At 37.8% G+C, this 15,021-nt stretch overlaps 2 protein-coding genes across 2 annotated transcripts; both read left to right on the top strand.

The window, feature by feature from the left end:
• The first annotated feature begins 1,810 nt into the window (after positions 1 to 1,810).
• Positions 1,811 to 8,278, top strand: dlb (deltaB). The gene is made up of 7 exons (XM_051108866.1): positions 1,811 to 2,130; positions 2,278 to 2,517; positions 2,815 to 2,881; positions 2,975 to 3,232; positions 3,693 to 4,054; positions 4,486 to 4,702; positions 5,103 to 8,278. Exons 1-7 carry the CDS (start codon positions 2,080 to 2,082, stop codon positions 5,753 to 5,755), a joined length of 1,848 nt encoding a protein of 615 aa, XP_050964823.1. The 5' UTR covers positions 1,811 to 2,079; the 3' UTR covers positions 5,756 to 8,278.
• A 520-nt stretch (positions 8,279 to 8,798) lies between these two features.
• On the top strand, positions 8,799 to 13,881 carry ppp1r14aa (protein phosphatase 1, regulatory (inhibitor) subunit 14Aa). Its single transcript, XM_051111339.1, has 4 exons — positions 8,799 to 9,029; positions 10,345 to 10,419; positions 11,026 to 11,058; positions 13,222 to 13,881. The coding sequence occupies exons 1-4, from the start codon at positions 8,850 to 8,852 to the stop codon at positions 13,384 to 13,386; spliced, it is 453 nt and encodes a 150-aa protein (XP_050967296.1). The 5' UTR covers positions 8,799 to 8,849; the 3' UTR covers positions 13,387 to 13,881.
• The last annotated feature ends 1,140 nt before the right edge of the window (positions 13,882 to 15,021 follow it).

Here is a 15,021-nt window from a genome sequence, read left to right as displayed (position 1 = left end):
CAGGGTACATTTCCTGACTGACTGCTGTCTTCACACACGTCATAGATTCATTTACACGTATCTGTGGTCTTTGATACATTATATATGAGGTCTTTTAAAGGACATTATAACTGATGCATTGTGATTATGGCTTAATGAAAGGGTTCTGAGGCACGCGTCACTTATTACCATAACAACAGAAGAGCTCTCGCGAGCGTGACCGATCACAAACAAGCACACACACAACCACACATCACAATATGCACTACTCTCGAATAAATTATTATATAAAAAATAGTTTCCACAAACACTGAATGACATAAGCATTTAGGTGCAATTGTTCTTAACTATTCGACATTACAGAATTTTCTATTAATCTCGAAGGCCTAATACTATGGGAAAATAATAAACGGTCCTATACTATGTAAGAAAATACTATAAAAATATAAAATAAATAAAAAAAATAATAAGTGGAATGGCTGCAACCGGCTGCAACAGATGCCAGTTGGGCGAGTTCGGGCGGTTTGTGGCGGACAATAAGTGACCATGTGCCGCCTGTTAACATACAGCTGTTGGAGCTGACCCACACAAAAGCGTCATGATGATATTTCCCCACCCATCCTCCAGAGCAGCCTGAGCGTCTCTGCATACTACTCAACAAAAGACACACACACACACACACACACATACTTGTGCCTGCAGACACAAAGAACATTGCAAATAAAAACTTATGGCCTCCCCCTGCCCGCACGCGCCAGAGCGACCACACAGCCGACTGTGTGTGTGTGTGTGTGTTTAAGGGACAGAGGAAATAATTAAAAACAGAAACGTGCCTACAGTATACCACTCAGGAACCATAAAAAGAGAAAACATAAACATGTCAGTATATTTTTATGGAATAATAAAAACATAAATTAATAAAACATACATATTATAATTGTTATTTAATTGTTAATATTCGTAATATTCGTAAAAAATAAATAATAAAACAAAATTTTCAGTGTCTAAATCGTTGCAGAGATCGTTTATTTTCAAACAAACTTCAAAAATGTCCTTTACTTGAGTATAATAGCCTAAATGTATATTTACAAAATTAATTCTGAAGGATGTAAGGGCATAATACTAAGGTAAAACAGCTTAGGATGTAAAGGAACAATATAAGCAGCTGATGTATTTGCTTTATTTTTTATTTCTAGTAAGCATATTGTACCTTCTGGGAATATTTATCATAGAGCCTAAATGAAAACAAACTTTAACAAAACAAAACTAAATCTAATACATATGTATATAAAGCCTAAGCTTTTTATGTGCATATACACACTTAAAAATGAAGGTTCCAAAGGGGTGTTTTTGCAGTGATGCCATTACAAGAATTATTTCTGGTTCCCCAAAGAACCTTTCAGTGAATAGTTCCTAAAAAAAAACATTTTGAAGAACATTTAAAAATCTAAAGAACCTTTTTCGACTATAAAGAACCTTTTCTGCATTTGAAAGGTTCGGATGTTCAAGGTTTTTCATTGATGCCAATAAAGAACCTCTATTTTTAAGAGTGTATGCACGGCATACGAATAATAAACTAATTCTGAAACTTGACATACATTTCTGTTTGCTAAATTTATTTTAAATATCAAACAAAAAAGTCAGATTCATCAGGTTTTTATACTTGAACTCCTGTGCCCATCTGCTCTGTATCACTGTAATTAAAATTCCCTGTTTTGATACAGACAGCAGTGTGGCTAACTTAAACTCTTACTCCATCAACACCACTGCCACATGCAGCAGATCAATTTAATCAGGCCAATATTATGCCATATGTCCCCTGTGACGTCACGTGCAGGGGGGCAAGACGTATATAACGGCGTCCATTCATCAAGACATTCAATGAAGACAAACCGCACTCGCCGAAGAACGAAGAGGACGAGTGCGCTTTTCCTCTGAAGACACAGTGGACTTTAATGGACCTGCCGAGGATTTCATACCAGGACATCTAACTGTTTTTTTTCTTCTTTTCGATCTCAAAACACTTTGAAGCTTTGGAAGAAGCAACGAATGAAGATACCTGTGTGTTCTTGTAATAAAGTTTAGGATTAACTAAACGAGATGGCGCATCTGTCTTTGTACTGCCTGCTGTCGGTGTCGCTTTTGCATTTGGTAAGGAGCCAGTTCAAGGCTTATATTTTAATTTTCTCTTTAATGTGAGTTTACAGTATAGATATTTGTCTCCTAGGTAGTGTGTTGTTTATAATTTCCAAAAAAAGAAATTCAGAAATCACATACGGGTTTTCTGTTCTTGAACAGGTGGCTTCATCGGGTGTGTTTGAACTGAAAGTGCACTCGTTCAGCACAACACGCCGCTACTGCAGGAGGACGCGAGACTGCAACATCTTTTTCAGGATTTGTCTCAAGCATTCAGAAGACGTAATCTCTGCAGAACCTCCGTGCACCTTCGGAACCGGTCAGACAAACGTCCTGCGAGCGGACCAGAGCTCTATATCCAACAGCGCAGCCATCCGGGTGCCTTTCCACTTCAAGTGGCCGGTAAATTTCATTACACACTAGATTAAGTGCAAACTATTCCATTATTTAATAGTGTATTTAGTAAGCTGATATTAGTAAATAACTAATCAGACAACCATTTTTGCATTACTGCCTATTCAGGTGCCCTTAAGTTTACACCATAAACAAGACAAAGCAGCAGTCTGGAATTGTCAGTACATATTGTCATAACACATAAGTGAAAGTCAGTGGAAGGCAATGGAAAATGTTTGCTTCTCAGTTTGAGGAAAACTGTTTTGATAAGTTTTTAAGATCTGAACAACATCTTGTTCTTTTCAGGGGACATTTTCTCTTATTGTTGAGGCATGGAATGCAGAGTCTCCCAAAGAGCATCATGACTACACAGGTGGGATACACACTTTGGTGGAGTTTTTTTTTTAATGAATCTATTCAATTACTATTTTGAGCTTACATGTTTTTCTATAATTTTCCACAACAGAGAATCAAAACAACCTGATCAGTCGTTTAGCAACACGAAGACGATTGGCGATTGGAGAGGACTGGTCTCAGGATGTTCATTTTGGCGATCAGAGCGAGCTCCGTTACTCGTATCATGTTTTCTGTGATGAGTTTTACTTTGGCGAGGCGTGTTCGGATTACTGCCGTCCCCGTGATGACACGCTGGGACACTACACCTGCGATGAGAACGGGAACAGGGAATGCCTGGAAGGATGGCAGGGAGACTACTGCTCTGACCGTGAGTACCTCTGTGTGTGTGTCCCAGATGATCAGAGGTCTAGGACTTTGAAAAGAAGCAGTCCCACTCCCTTTCCTGGTCAGTCTGTATTTAAGTGTGATTGTGGTTTGTGTGTTGGAACCTGAGCTGCAGCAATACATCCCCTTATCTCTCAAATCTTTGTGTGCATGTGTGTCTGATGGAAGCTGAGCTGCTTCACTAGAGCTTCTACACTTCTTTTGTTCAGCTGAACAAAGAAACCCAGCAGATACATGCTAGAGAGTCGTTCGCTCTCGCTGTGTGTGTGTGTGTGTGTGTGTGTGTGCACGCTTTCCACAGCTCAAAATACAAAAGAGTGCATTACCTCTGTCAGCTCACCAGCTGCTGGCCCCAACACTTAACACACCCATTCATCTGCCCTCTCTGGGGGGGCGTGGTGTGTATGGTGTGTGTAACCCCCCCTCTCTGTCTCCTCCCACAGCCATCTGCTCTTCGGACTGCAGCGAGCGGCACGGTTACTGCGAGTCACCTGGTGAGTGTAAGTGTCGTCTGGGATGGCAGGGGCCATCCTGCAGTGAGTGCGTGCATTACCCAGGATGCCTTCATGGGACCTGCTCGCAGCCATGGCAGTGTGTGTGTAAGGAGGGCTGGGGAGGCCTCTTCTGTAACCAGGACCTCAACTATTGCACCAACCACAAACCCTGTGCTAATGGCGCCACCTGCACCAACACCGGACAGGGCAGCTACACCTGCACCTGCCGGCCAGGATATGGGGGCACAAACTGTGAGCTGGAGATTAACGAGTGTGACTGCAACCCCTGCAAGAATGGCGGCAGTTGCAATGTAAGTCTATGCTCACATGATGATAATAATAAAACAGTATTTATATATAAACAAACATGAGTTAAAAAAAAAAATATATATATATATATATAAAATATATATATATATATATGATAATAATAAAACTGTATTTATATATAAATTCAATCAATCAGTTTTAGAAATGCAGCACAACATATATATAAATATACACATTTATTTGATCCAAAGTACAGGAAAAACCATTTTGAAATATTTTTACTATTTAAAATACCTGTTTTATATTTGAATATATTTTAAAATGTACTTTATTCCATGTGCCATGATTTAGGTTGAGTAAGTATGCTAAGATGTGTTTTGTGTGCACAGTGGATTTTGCAGATCAAAAATTATTTGACACCTGAATTATGTTTACACTTTGCTAATATATGTATTTTTCTCTTTCCCTGCAGGATTTGGAGAACGATTACTCCTGTACATGTCCTCAGGGATTCTATGGGAAGAACTGTGAGATCATTGCGATGACATGTGCTGATGACCCCTGCTTTAACGGAGGGACATGTGAGGAAAAATTCACTGGTGGTTACGTCTGCCGCTGCCCTCCGACTTTTACCGGATCCAACTGTGAGAAGAGACTCGACCGCTGCAGCCACAAACCTTGTGCCAATGGTAGGCATTTGTGCTGATTGTGGACAACGCACCAACAAAATTTATTTAACTTAGGGGTAGTTTTGATGAATGCTTAGGCTGCTCATACAATGAAAGTGGTTGGCGACCACAGCCTTTCAAGCTCCAAAAAGGACAAAAAATCATTAAAGTAGCACATATGACCCATGCACTAGTCTTCTCAAGTCATACCAGGCAGTTTTATGCAATTTAAGTTCACTAAAAATCTTGCTTGACAGCTGTGGTTACTATTCAGTTTCATTCTATTAAAAGAGCAACTGAAACTTTCCACTAAGTGGTTCTAAACATTTTTACCCAACCACACACATGCTGCTATTACAGTATCTGTTACACTTTCTCTCTACTATACCTGCTCATATGTAACCTCTTCTCTTTTCTGTAGGCGGTGAGTGTGTGGATCTGGGTGCTAGTGCTCTGTGCCGCTGTCGTCCTGGTTTTACCGGCCCTCGCTGTGAGACAAACATCGACGACTGCGCCAGCTATCCGTGTCAAAATGCCGGAACATGCCAAGACGGCATTAACGACTACACCTGCACCTGTACGCTAGGTTTCACCGGTAAAAACTGCAGCCTCCGAGCAGACGCGTGTCTCACCAACCCATGCCTCAACGGAGGAACGTGCTACACACACTTCTCTGGGCCAGTGTGTCAGTGTGTTCCTGGGTTCATGGGTCCAAACTGCGAGTTTCCTGTGCAGGGAGGTATGGAGATGATGGCCCCTCGGGTTGGACGGACCTCACCTTCAGCGGTGGCAGTGTCATGTGTTTTAGGTGTGCTGGCTGTATTTTTGGGAGTGTGTGTGGGACTGGTGGTGATCAGGAGGAGAAGGCATAGACTGCGCAGACAGCAGCTGTGCGATTCTGTGTTTAATGATTTGGAGAATGTGAATAATTTAGACAGGCAGCACTATCCCTATGACAGAGACTTCAGTCAGGTGAAACCCTGCAACACTGAGGGCAGAATCTCATTGGCGGCTTCTCACACGCTGCCTGCTGGGCAGGACTTCCTGTGGAGTGCTGGAGGAGGACTTAGATAAGGCAACACACACTTGTACACTCATACACAGTCTTGCATACACTAAAGTAGACAAGTGAGCATATACACAGACACACAAACTCACATGCAGGGATAAGAATTTGGATGTAGCACTTGCTTTTGTCTTAATTATTATGAATGAATGTTTGAATGAATGAATTAAGTATGTTATGACTGAATAAGGGTTGGACCTTTGCCATCTGTATAGGTGGAAGACTCTGTAAACCAAAAACTAAAAGAAACAAGCACATTGTTGTGTGCTGGGCTTTGTGAATCTGAAGACAGACACAAGCCCTAAGAGCTGAAACAAACTTAGGTTGCAGAACTCTATACACAGAGAACTGATATCTTTATACAAAGATAAAGAAGTGAAAATAACTCTATACAAAGAGAACTAAGTAAGGAAATACCTCTATTGAAAGAGAATTAGGTAGGTTAAACTAAAGAGCATAAGGATTAGGTCTGGGCTCTGTATAAGACTTCTCTCTTGTAAGGATGAGAATATCACCTTTGCTTATTTTCCAGGATGTTGCCAGCAACAGGTGTTTTAATAAAAAATACAAATTAAAAAAAAAATGTGTAGAGAAAGGAAACAAGCAACAGTCAGGAATATGATTAAATATGTTCTTAAGACCAAATGGTAAGATTTTGCTCCAGTTTTGTATTGCGTATTAAGCAGTGTGTTTTCTTCCTCGACTGATATGGGGAAATGAGTCATTGGTTCTTATGTTAAAGTACATAAAATCTGATTTTCTTCAATGGGGTTTATGTCTAATGAATGTTTATTTCTTTTGCCAGATGTTTCCTGTTAATTTAATCCTAAGTTCATGCCTAAGTTTCTATTTTGCATTTTTGTACTTTTGCTTTCAATCATTGTCTTGTCTTTGTAAAAATTTATGTTAATTTATTTTGTATATGTGTTTGTTACTTTAATGAAAGAATTAAATTATATGAGAAATACCTCAATCTTTCAACTTTTTTTTTTCTTTTACAATGTTTGATTAAAGTAGAAGTTCACTTTCAGAATTAAAATTTCCTGATAATTTACTCACCTCCATGTCATCCAAGATGTTCATTTCTTTTTTGCTTCAGTCACAAAGAAATTAAGTTTAAGGAAAACATTCCAGGATTTTTCTCCATATAGTGAACTTCAATGGGGATCAGTGGGTTGAAGATCCAAACTGAAGATTCAGTGTAGCTTCAAGGAGCTCTACACGATCCCATCTGAGGAATAAGGGTCTTATCTAATGAAACAATCTGTCACTTTCTTAAAAAAAGAGAGAATACCATTAACCACAAATGCTCATCTTGCACAAGCTCTGCAGTGAGCATGCGCATCTTCACACATTGTGTAATCACTAGGGGTGTAACAATATTAAAATCTCATGACACAATAATAATGTGATATGAAGTTTACTATACGATATTTATTGTGATTTTTTAAAAAAAAAGACAAATGATGAATTGGAAAAAAAGTTAAAAAAGCTTGTTGATTTTAAAGTTAAAATATTCTATCTAATTCACATTGAAAGTTCAGAATAGGAACTCCAACCCATGTTCTTAACTAAGAAAACTTAAGACAGAAAAAAGTCAGTGAATTGACTTTTGAACGTGACTACTTGAACTTTAAAGGGGACTCAACCCCTTTAAAGTTTGAATAAGAATAACAAGTTTAAATATATTTTAAAAACTACACTTTTTGCCTGGAAGACCTATCGTTTCATATCGCGATATCACCATAACATTAAATTGTTTGGTTTGGGGGATATGTTTTTGAAAGCAGTTAAAACATTGAATAGTAGATCTGTCAAACTTTCTCATGGTACCTCACAAAGATTTGATATTCATCCTGGCATTAGGCAAGGATGCCCTCTCTCTCCTTTTTTTTATTTTTGTTAGTCACTCAAGTTTTAAAACAACGATGTAGCAACAGGATTATAAGGAATGCTCTTTGTTCTGTATCTTTACCTGCAGCAAGATTTTTTTGGTCTTCTTATTTGGTAATATCGCTTGGGTTAAAGCATGGAAGTTGCCAAATAAGTTTTGCATCAATAACAAAATTAAGGAAGTGTCTTACAAAATACTTCATAGGATTTAACCTGCTAAGCATGTTTTGGGAAGATTTAAGCTTAATATTTCATATACCTGTAATTTTTGTGGTCGAGAAAAATAAATCATTTTGCATCTATTTTTCATTGTATTTACGGAAGATTATTTTGGAAGGATGTGGAATTCTACATTAATAGAAAGATGGAATGTATGATATAAATTTGTATATTTGATGTGCTGTTTTATACAGAAAACCGAAGGTACAACTCAATATACAATTGTTTATTTTTTTTAGGAAAATACCATATACATAAGAAGAAGTGGGCTCAATGTAGACCAAATTTTTCCCATTTTATTAATGACTTTGCATTGTATGTAAATCTTTTGGAACAACCAAAAAACAAAAAAGCACTGAAAACATGTAATGCTCTGAATGCATTAAATTGTATGTAATTTTCCTTTTTCCATTTTCTCTGGCAGCTATTGTAATTTGACATGAATATGTAATACCTCATGTTCTCATGGCATTGGAATAATAAAGCATTTAAAAAGTGAGGCCGAGCTAGCTTTTATTCATTATTATTATTATTATTATTATTTTTAGAAAATGACCTGTTTCGCTACATAAGACCTCTATTCCTCGGATGGGATCGTACAGAGCCCCTTAAGCTGCACTGAAACTTCAGTTTGGACCTTCAACCCGTTGGCCGACATTTTTTCCACTATATGGAGAAAAATCTTGGAATGTGCTCTTCAAAAACATTAATTTCTTTGTAAATTATCACAAAATTTTCATTCTAGGAGTGAACTTACACCATTTCAAAAGTTTTTCATTAACATTTTTTATCTTGCTTCATTTTAATGTATCCCATTACCATTAAAACAGTAAAAGGTATTAATATGTAAAATGTATTAATTTTTTTTATCCACGAGCATCTGACGTTGTGCCACCAATCAAGTTGAGCGCGCGCCACTCAACGTTCAGCTTCTTCTGTCCGCGCGCTCCTCCAAGCGCTCATTCTCAGACAAGCACAGGCACATGTAACATGGCTGAGGAGATACATACCGGTCATTCCCCGGATTTGGACAACGCTCGAGAACACGGGGTGAACTTACATAAGCGGCAATCGCGCGTTACGGTAAAATACAACCGCAAACAGCTTCAGAAAAGGTTGGACGTGGAGAAATGGATCGACGAAGGGCTGGACAAGCTGTACGAGGGCAAGGTGAGTATCCAGGCGCATCCTCACAGGTGTAGCTGGTGTAGAGTTGACGCTGGAAGCTACAGGTTGATTAACTGGAAACAAACAAACAAACGAACGAACGGTGATGGAAAAATGAACAATAGCGCTGTGTCGATGAATTTCTAAATACTGTGCAGATGCATGCTGTGTCACAGGTTATTTTGAAATCTTTGACTGCTGAAATGTGCAACAGTTCCTTCTCTAATAAGTTGACCACAAACGTTTATACATCTAACTCTTAAAATCAGGCTCAAATATGCACATATACCCACTTCTCAATAAATTCAAGTGTGTTTATTTCTGCTCAGTCGAATCTAGTTAACTTTACAAACTAAAGTTATCTTGTTTTATTTTAAAGTCCATGAACACGTGCGCATGGACCAGTCTTGGTTTTAAAAAGTCTGTAAAGAGAATAAGTATCTAAAGAATAAGAATGATACTTGCATGCATGAAAAATAAGTACATGAAATACAGACATTGTACACCACTCAATGAAATGAAAGGTTGATAACACATTATGAACTGTGAAATTAATTTCTTTAAATGGAATGAAGGGAGACATTGTTTTGCAGGTCACACGTTTATAAACAACATCCTTTGTTAATGTAAGTGTGTGATGGATGCTGTGACATTAATATGTCCCACAGAAAAGTATTAGTTGTTGGATGCTGTTAGATAAGTTGACTGCCCTTAAAAGGTGAGGAAGATCAGGCCCCTGGAGGTACCGGGGGAAGTTCTGCTTTCTTTCCCTCATTCACAGAGGGGATCACTTGGTTCTGTTGCTACCTTACATGGGCACCCCTGAGAAACAGTCAGCTGCAGCAACAAGCAGGAAGTTTAAACATAAGCTGTATGTGTAGCGAGACGCTGTCCCACAGTAGGAGACGGCAGAGTTGCCTCTCGGGAGTTGTGTTATGTGATCTGTTATCTCGATAACCTCCTCAGCTTGTGTAGGAGAAATTTTCCCACTGAGAATATTTGGAATATTGAAATGATATTCTGTGATACTGAAACTGAAGGCTGCTGTAGAGGATCAATGAGATATAACAGGCAGTGTAATGAACTGGAATATGTACATACATGAACACATACCTGTGCAGCAGTGCCTTAATTGTTCTGTGCGCGGTAATTGTAGAAGCTACATGTGTGGCTATCTATAATGTCAGATTTACAGATATATATTATATATTGTCATAGTGTCTTTTCTGGAGTATTTTATTAAAATCTCATAGCTGGTTGGTTCTGAAATGGTTCATTCTTTCAGCACTGTTAATCATTTTTGTTGTTTATTTTTGAGGGCATGCCAGAGGAAGTGAACATTGATGATTTGTTGGATCTCCCAAGTGATGAAGAGCGAACACACAAACTACAGGTCGCATGATCTTCCTCTCTCACTCACACCACATCCTGTACTTATCTTGCCATATCTACATTTATACATTAAACTGATGCTTTTATCCAAACTTACAAAAGCAAAGAGTGACAATTTATCAGAGCCAACAGTATTCATAATATACAGTGTCAGGTTTATTAGACAACAAGATAGAAGGGAAATGCAGAAAAGAAACAGAAGCATTTTTCCCCCACTGCACTGAGAAAATTTTCCATTTTTTCATCTCCCATGTATATAACGTGTAGAAGATAGGACCACTGACCTTGAGGTCAGCGGCTTGACGTTTTACTTTTAGATGAAGTTGGTGAGTGGATGCCAGAGCTGTTATACCATGAGTATTTGTACGGACCCTCTTTTCAGCATTTTTCTCAGAAATGAGTCCCACTCACTCTCCCCCAGCCTCTCATTTGTCTGAGTGACAATTCAGAACCATTTAACACTTTATATTCTCTACTGCACATTCATTTTCAGTTGCAAATAATATGAATAAAGTTGACTTTATAGGTTCATTTAATTTAATTACATTTGGATAAAGTTATTTAAAATGGCAATCAAGAATGAATTTGTTTATGTTTGTTTTTACAGGTTCTTCTGCAAACCTGCACTAGCAGCACTGAGGTACTTTTCTCAATCCTGCCATCTGCAAATCTTTCTCTTTCCTAATGTTTTTCTTGTTTAACTTTTCTGTCTACTCATCCGTACTACCTCTCTTGTTTTCTCATCCTTTTGTTTGTCTACCTCTTCATCCCTCGCTCCATCTCTCTCTCTGAGGAACACTGCAGTGGCTGACACTCCCTTCCACGCGTTTCTCACAATGATCACAATGAATGACTGATTTGTTCTCTTTCTTTCCCCATGTCCCTATTTCTCTCAGTTAGCACAAAGCTATTCTTTCATTAGACTCTTTAACAATGTTCACTCTCAGCCTTTTGATTAGTGTGTGTACATGATTGTTACTGTGCGTGTATGCGCAGAAAATTGTGTGCCTCTGGGTAAGCTAGTGTTGAAGTGCTGACACATCATGGAGGATCAGTAGAGAGGAACATGGCACTTACCTCTCACATAAACAAGCAGAACAGAACATTGGCATCTGAAAAACATAATCCGTTTTCACATTTGAGACATACCAGGGTGCAATTTTCAACATTTTCACTTTGATTATAAACACATTTTTGTGGACAGGGGAAAAATGCATTTTGCACACATACACACTGCAAGTTTCAGAAGTGACAACGGCATTTAAATGCGGGAGTGAGTCCCGTAAATTATTGTTCTATGTGTGTACGGAACAGCAGCAAAGAATTTCTGTAAATGCAGTTGTCACTACCTGTATTTTTCGGGAGTTAATGTAGTTGTCACTCCTGTATTTTAGTGAATTATGTGTGTACAAAAACGTGATTAAGGAGTAAAAGGTGAACTGACAACCAAATTTAGCTGCAGACTGCAAAAGACACAAGACACATGCACAGTGATCTGACACGCCCATCTAGCTTGTTTACATAGAAAAACATTGAAAAAGTCGCACAGTGGAATGGACAAACACATTCTGTGCAAATGACCCCTAACACTGTAAACAAAAACGGCTGACTGGTACACATACACATACAGTCTGTGGAAGATATTTGAGAGTTTTAAATAACTCTGAACAACCAGTAGATAAGTCAAGACCATTTCTGCATGTTATATATTTTGCAGCATATTTTCCATAATTTTGGAACATGCCTAAAATGATACAAAATTATGATCAAGCATTACATCTACTATTTATATAACTAGTATTTTCACTAGCAGGTTTGTGTAGCGATTACAGGAACACTTGACTATTACTGGAGTATTTACAAAGTTTTGTGCTAAATTGCAATTTGTAAAAATTTACAATCATGTACGTGCTTAAGTATAATTTCCATAAGTGTGAAGACCTAGATTGTAGGGGTCATGAAATGTGTATTTTAATTTTTTGTACTTTCCTCTAAGGTCCTCTTATAATGTCATCAAGATTTTTACGTAAAAAAAAAAAAATTTAGAAGTAATAAGCTGTTTTCTGTCCTGTTTTCTAACCCCCTCATCAGAATGCTCTCTTTGAATAGATGTGGCGGATTGTAAACACTGAAGTAAATGCCTACTGCTGTGATTGGCTAATAGTTGTGTCTGTTTGACAGCCTACATTCCTCATAGATGGATGCTACTGTGATTTAGGTTAAAAATGCATAAATACTCAGTACTTATCAATCCATAATAACAGACAAAGCAATAGTGAGCGTGTAATATAAACAGTTGAGACCTTACTGTCGGATCCAATATAGTCGGTACTGTGTCGAATTATGCCGCCTTTGTAAACTAATCCGCAGTAAAATGAAGTGAACAAAAGACCAAGTTCTTACTGAAGCGGTCTGGGACTTCATTAAAAGTTAAAAGATCAGAAGAAAGGCAATGCAAAGACTCCACAACTTGGCACTGCACAGCATTTTGTTTTCAGAGCAATCTTTATCGTTTGGTTTTTTCGTAGATTTGTGTGCAGTGATGTAGAAGCAGGCTACTTATGCGGAGGCGGTATTTAACCACACTACATCACAAAGTGGAGCACAGCCTCGCGATTTGGTAGCTTGGCTTCAATATAAGCTGTTTTTAGACTGAGAAAGTTTTGAGTTCTGAAACGTACAGGATGTTTTTATAGTACAATGACCTCTTATATGTCAAAACATCAAGGGAATTTAGATTTCTCAGTTCATGACCCCTTTAAGGTTAATCTGTGTGTGTGTGCGTGTGTGTGTATATGTTCAGGCTTTTATTGCCGAGCTGTTGCAGAAGCTGCATGGTCTCCATAAACAGGAAGAGTTGCAGAATGAGGGAATCGAGCATCCTTGTCTCCACACATACCCCCATCACCATGGCAACATTCATCATCATAGATGCAACCATCAACATCCAGCACATCAGACACTGTGATTGCATCCAGTTTGGATAACTACGCTCACTGGACTGAGCCCCCTAACACAGACTCAGGACACACCACACATATGACGTATCCAACTAGTTTTGCAACTCAGTAACTGTGAGGTGTTTGTTTACAAACTCATCAGAGTGATTTATTAACAGTGTTCAGTTGTAAAATTGCTCATCACTGTTGGTAAGTAAATCTATGCAGTAGCATTAATTTGATTTCATTGTTTGGTTGTTGACTCTGTTATGATTGATTAGTGAAACTAGCAGTATGCAAGTTTATATTTAAAGCTTAATCTGCTGATATTGGTTGTCTTTGGGAATCTTAGTCCCCACAAATTCACAATACTATACTAAAACATGTTAACAATCACAGGAAGGTACCAAATCTGAGCAGTTATTATATATATATATATGGACATATTGTTAAAGTTAATAATGTTTATGAGTTGGTTGATTTTTATGCAAAGAATGTTTAATAAAAGTAACAGTTATTTTGAATTTGTGTGTGGTGTTAATGGCAGGTGTAAGTGAGCATCACATTAAGCTGGGTTGTGCTACAACTTATCGTCCACCAGAGGGAGAAGTAATACAGAGGCAGGCACATGCACTTCTCTGCGAATTTTAGTGACTCTCACCTGTAGATAAACACTAAACAACTAGGTCTACGTGACACTAAGGCAGGTATTGATAGTGGTGGCTATTATTTATGTCTGTGTCTTTGTTTCTACAGCTCAGAGCAAAAATATGAAAGTAGCTGTTTTTGTTTTTTAGTTTAAGCAAAAAATGTCCGTAAAGATTTGTAAGTAGAACATTCAGGTCAGAATATTCTAGTACAGTGATTCTCAACCTTTTTGACTACAAGCCCTCTTTTGTCCAAGGTAATATTCAAAGCCCCTCATATCTAAGCTGATATGTACCTCTGGTACTTCTCTTGTAATAAAAATAAACTGTAAGACATTTTTTTGGTTTATTTAGGGTTTTATTTTAGTGATTTAACTAAGACCCTGTTAATATAAATGTAAATGACTCTGAGACTTTTAATGCTTTGATTTTTAAGATTTTAAAGCTCCCCTAGAAGTTTGCTGAGAATTTCTTATTTAGAAGATTCATTCTAGTCAACTGGATGTGTTTGACCACTTATCAAAGAGACCAGTAGGGTTTGTGCTAAATCATGGGATTACATACCATACCTGGAGCATCCAAAATGTTGACTTATTTGGATTTTTTTTAAGAATAATTAAGAAACCTCTACTATGTTTGTGATTCCAAACCCTGTTCTACCTGTGTGTGCTTTAAAAGTGTAATTTTATATGGTATCATCTTACATCAAAGGTGTGTAAGTATGAATTGATATGAACATCATGTGACTTAATTGTTTGTACTTTACTTTGGAGTGTATAAAAAAATCACAAATCTTCAAAATCACTGAAAGGGCACAAGAACATACTTGTGATATATATATATACATATATACACGTACATACATACATACATACATACATACATGCATACATATACACACTGAAACTAACCAACTGCCAGTAACCAATTCTTGGTTATAAATGCTAAGCATTCAAATATAAGAATTACAACAACTGTCCATTTAATCTCTTCTAATAGGATAGTTTTAGAGTTTCG

Source organism: Labeo rohita, chromosome 5 (genome assembly GCF_022985175.1).
Source record: "Labeo rohita strain BAU-BD-2019 chromosome 5, IGBB_LRoh.1.0, whole genome shotgun sequence".
In the NCBI taxonomy this organism is placed as follows: domain Eukaryota; kingdom Metazoa; phylum Chordata; class Actinopteri; order Cypriniformes; family Cyprinidae; genus Labeo; species Labeo rohita.
The sequence above is the reverse complement of the archived record's forward strand: the minus strand, read 5'-3'. Positions and strand labels throughout refer to the sequence as shown.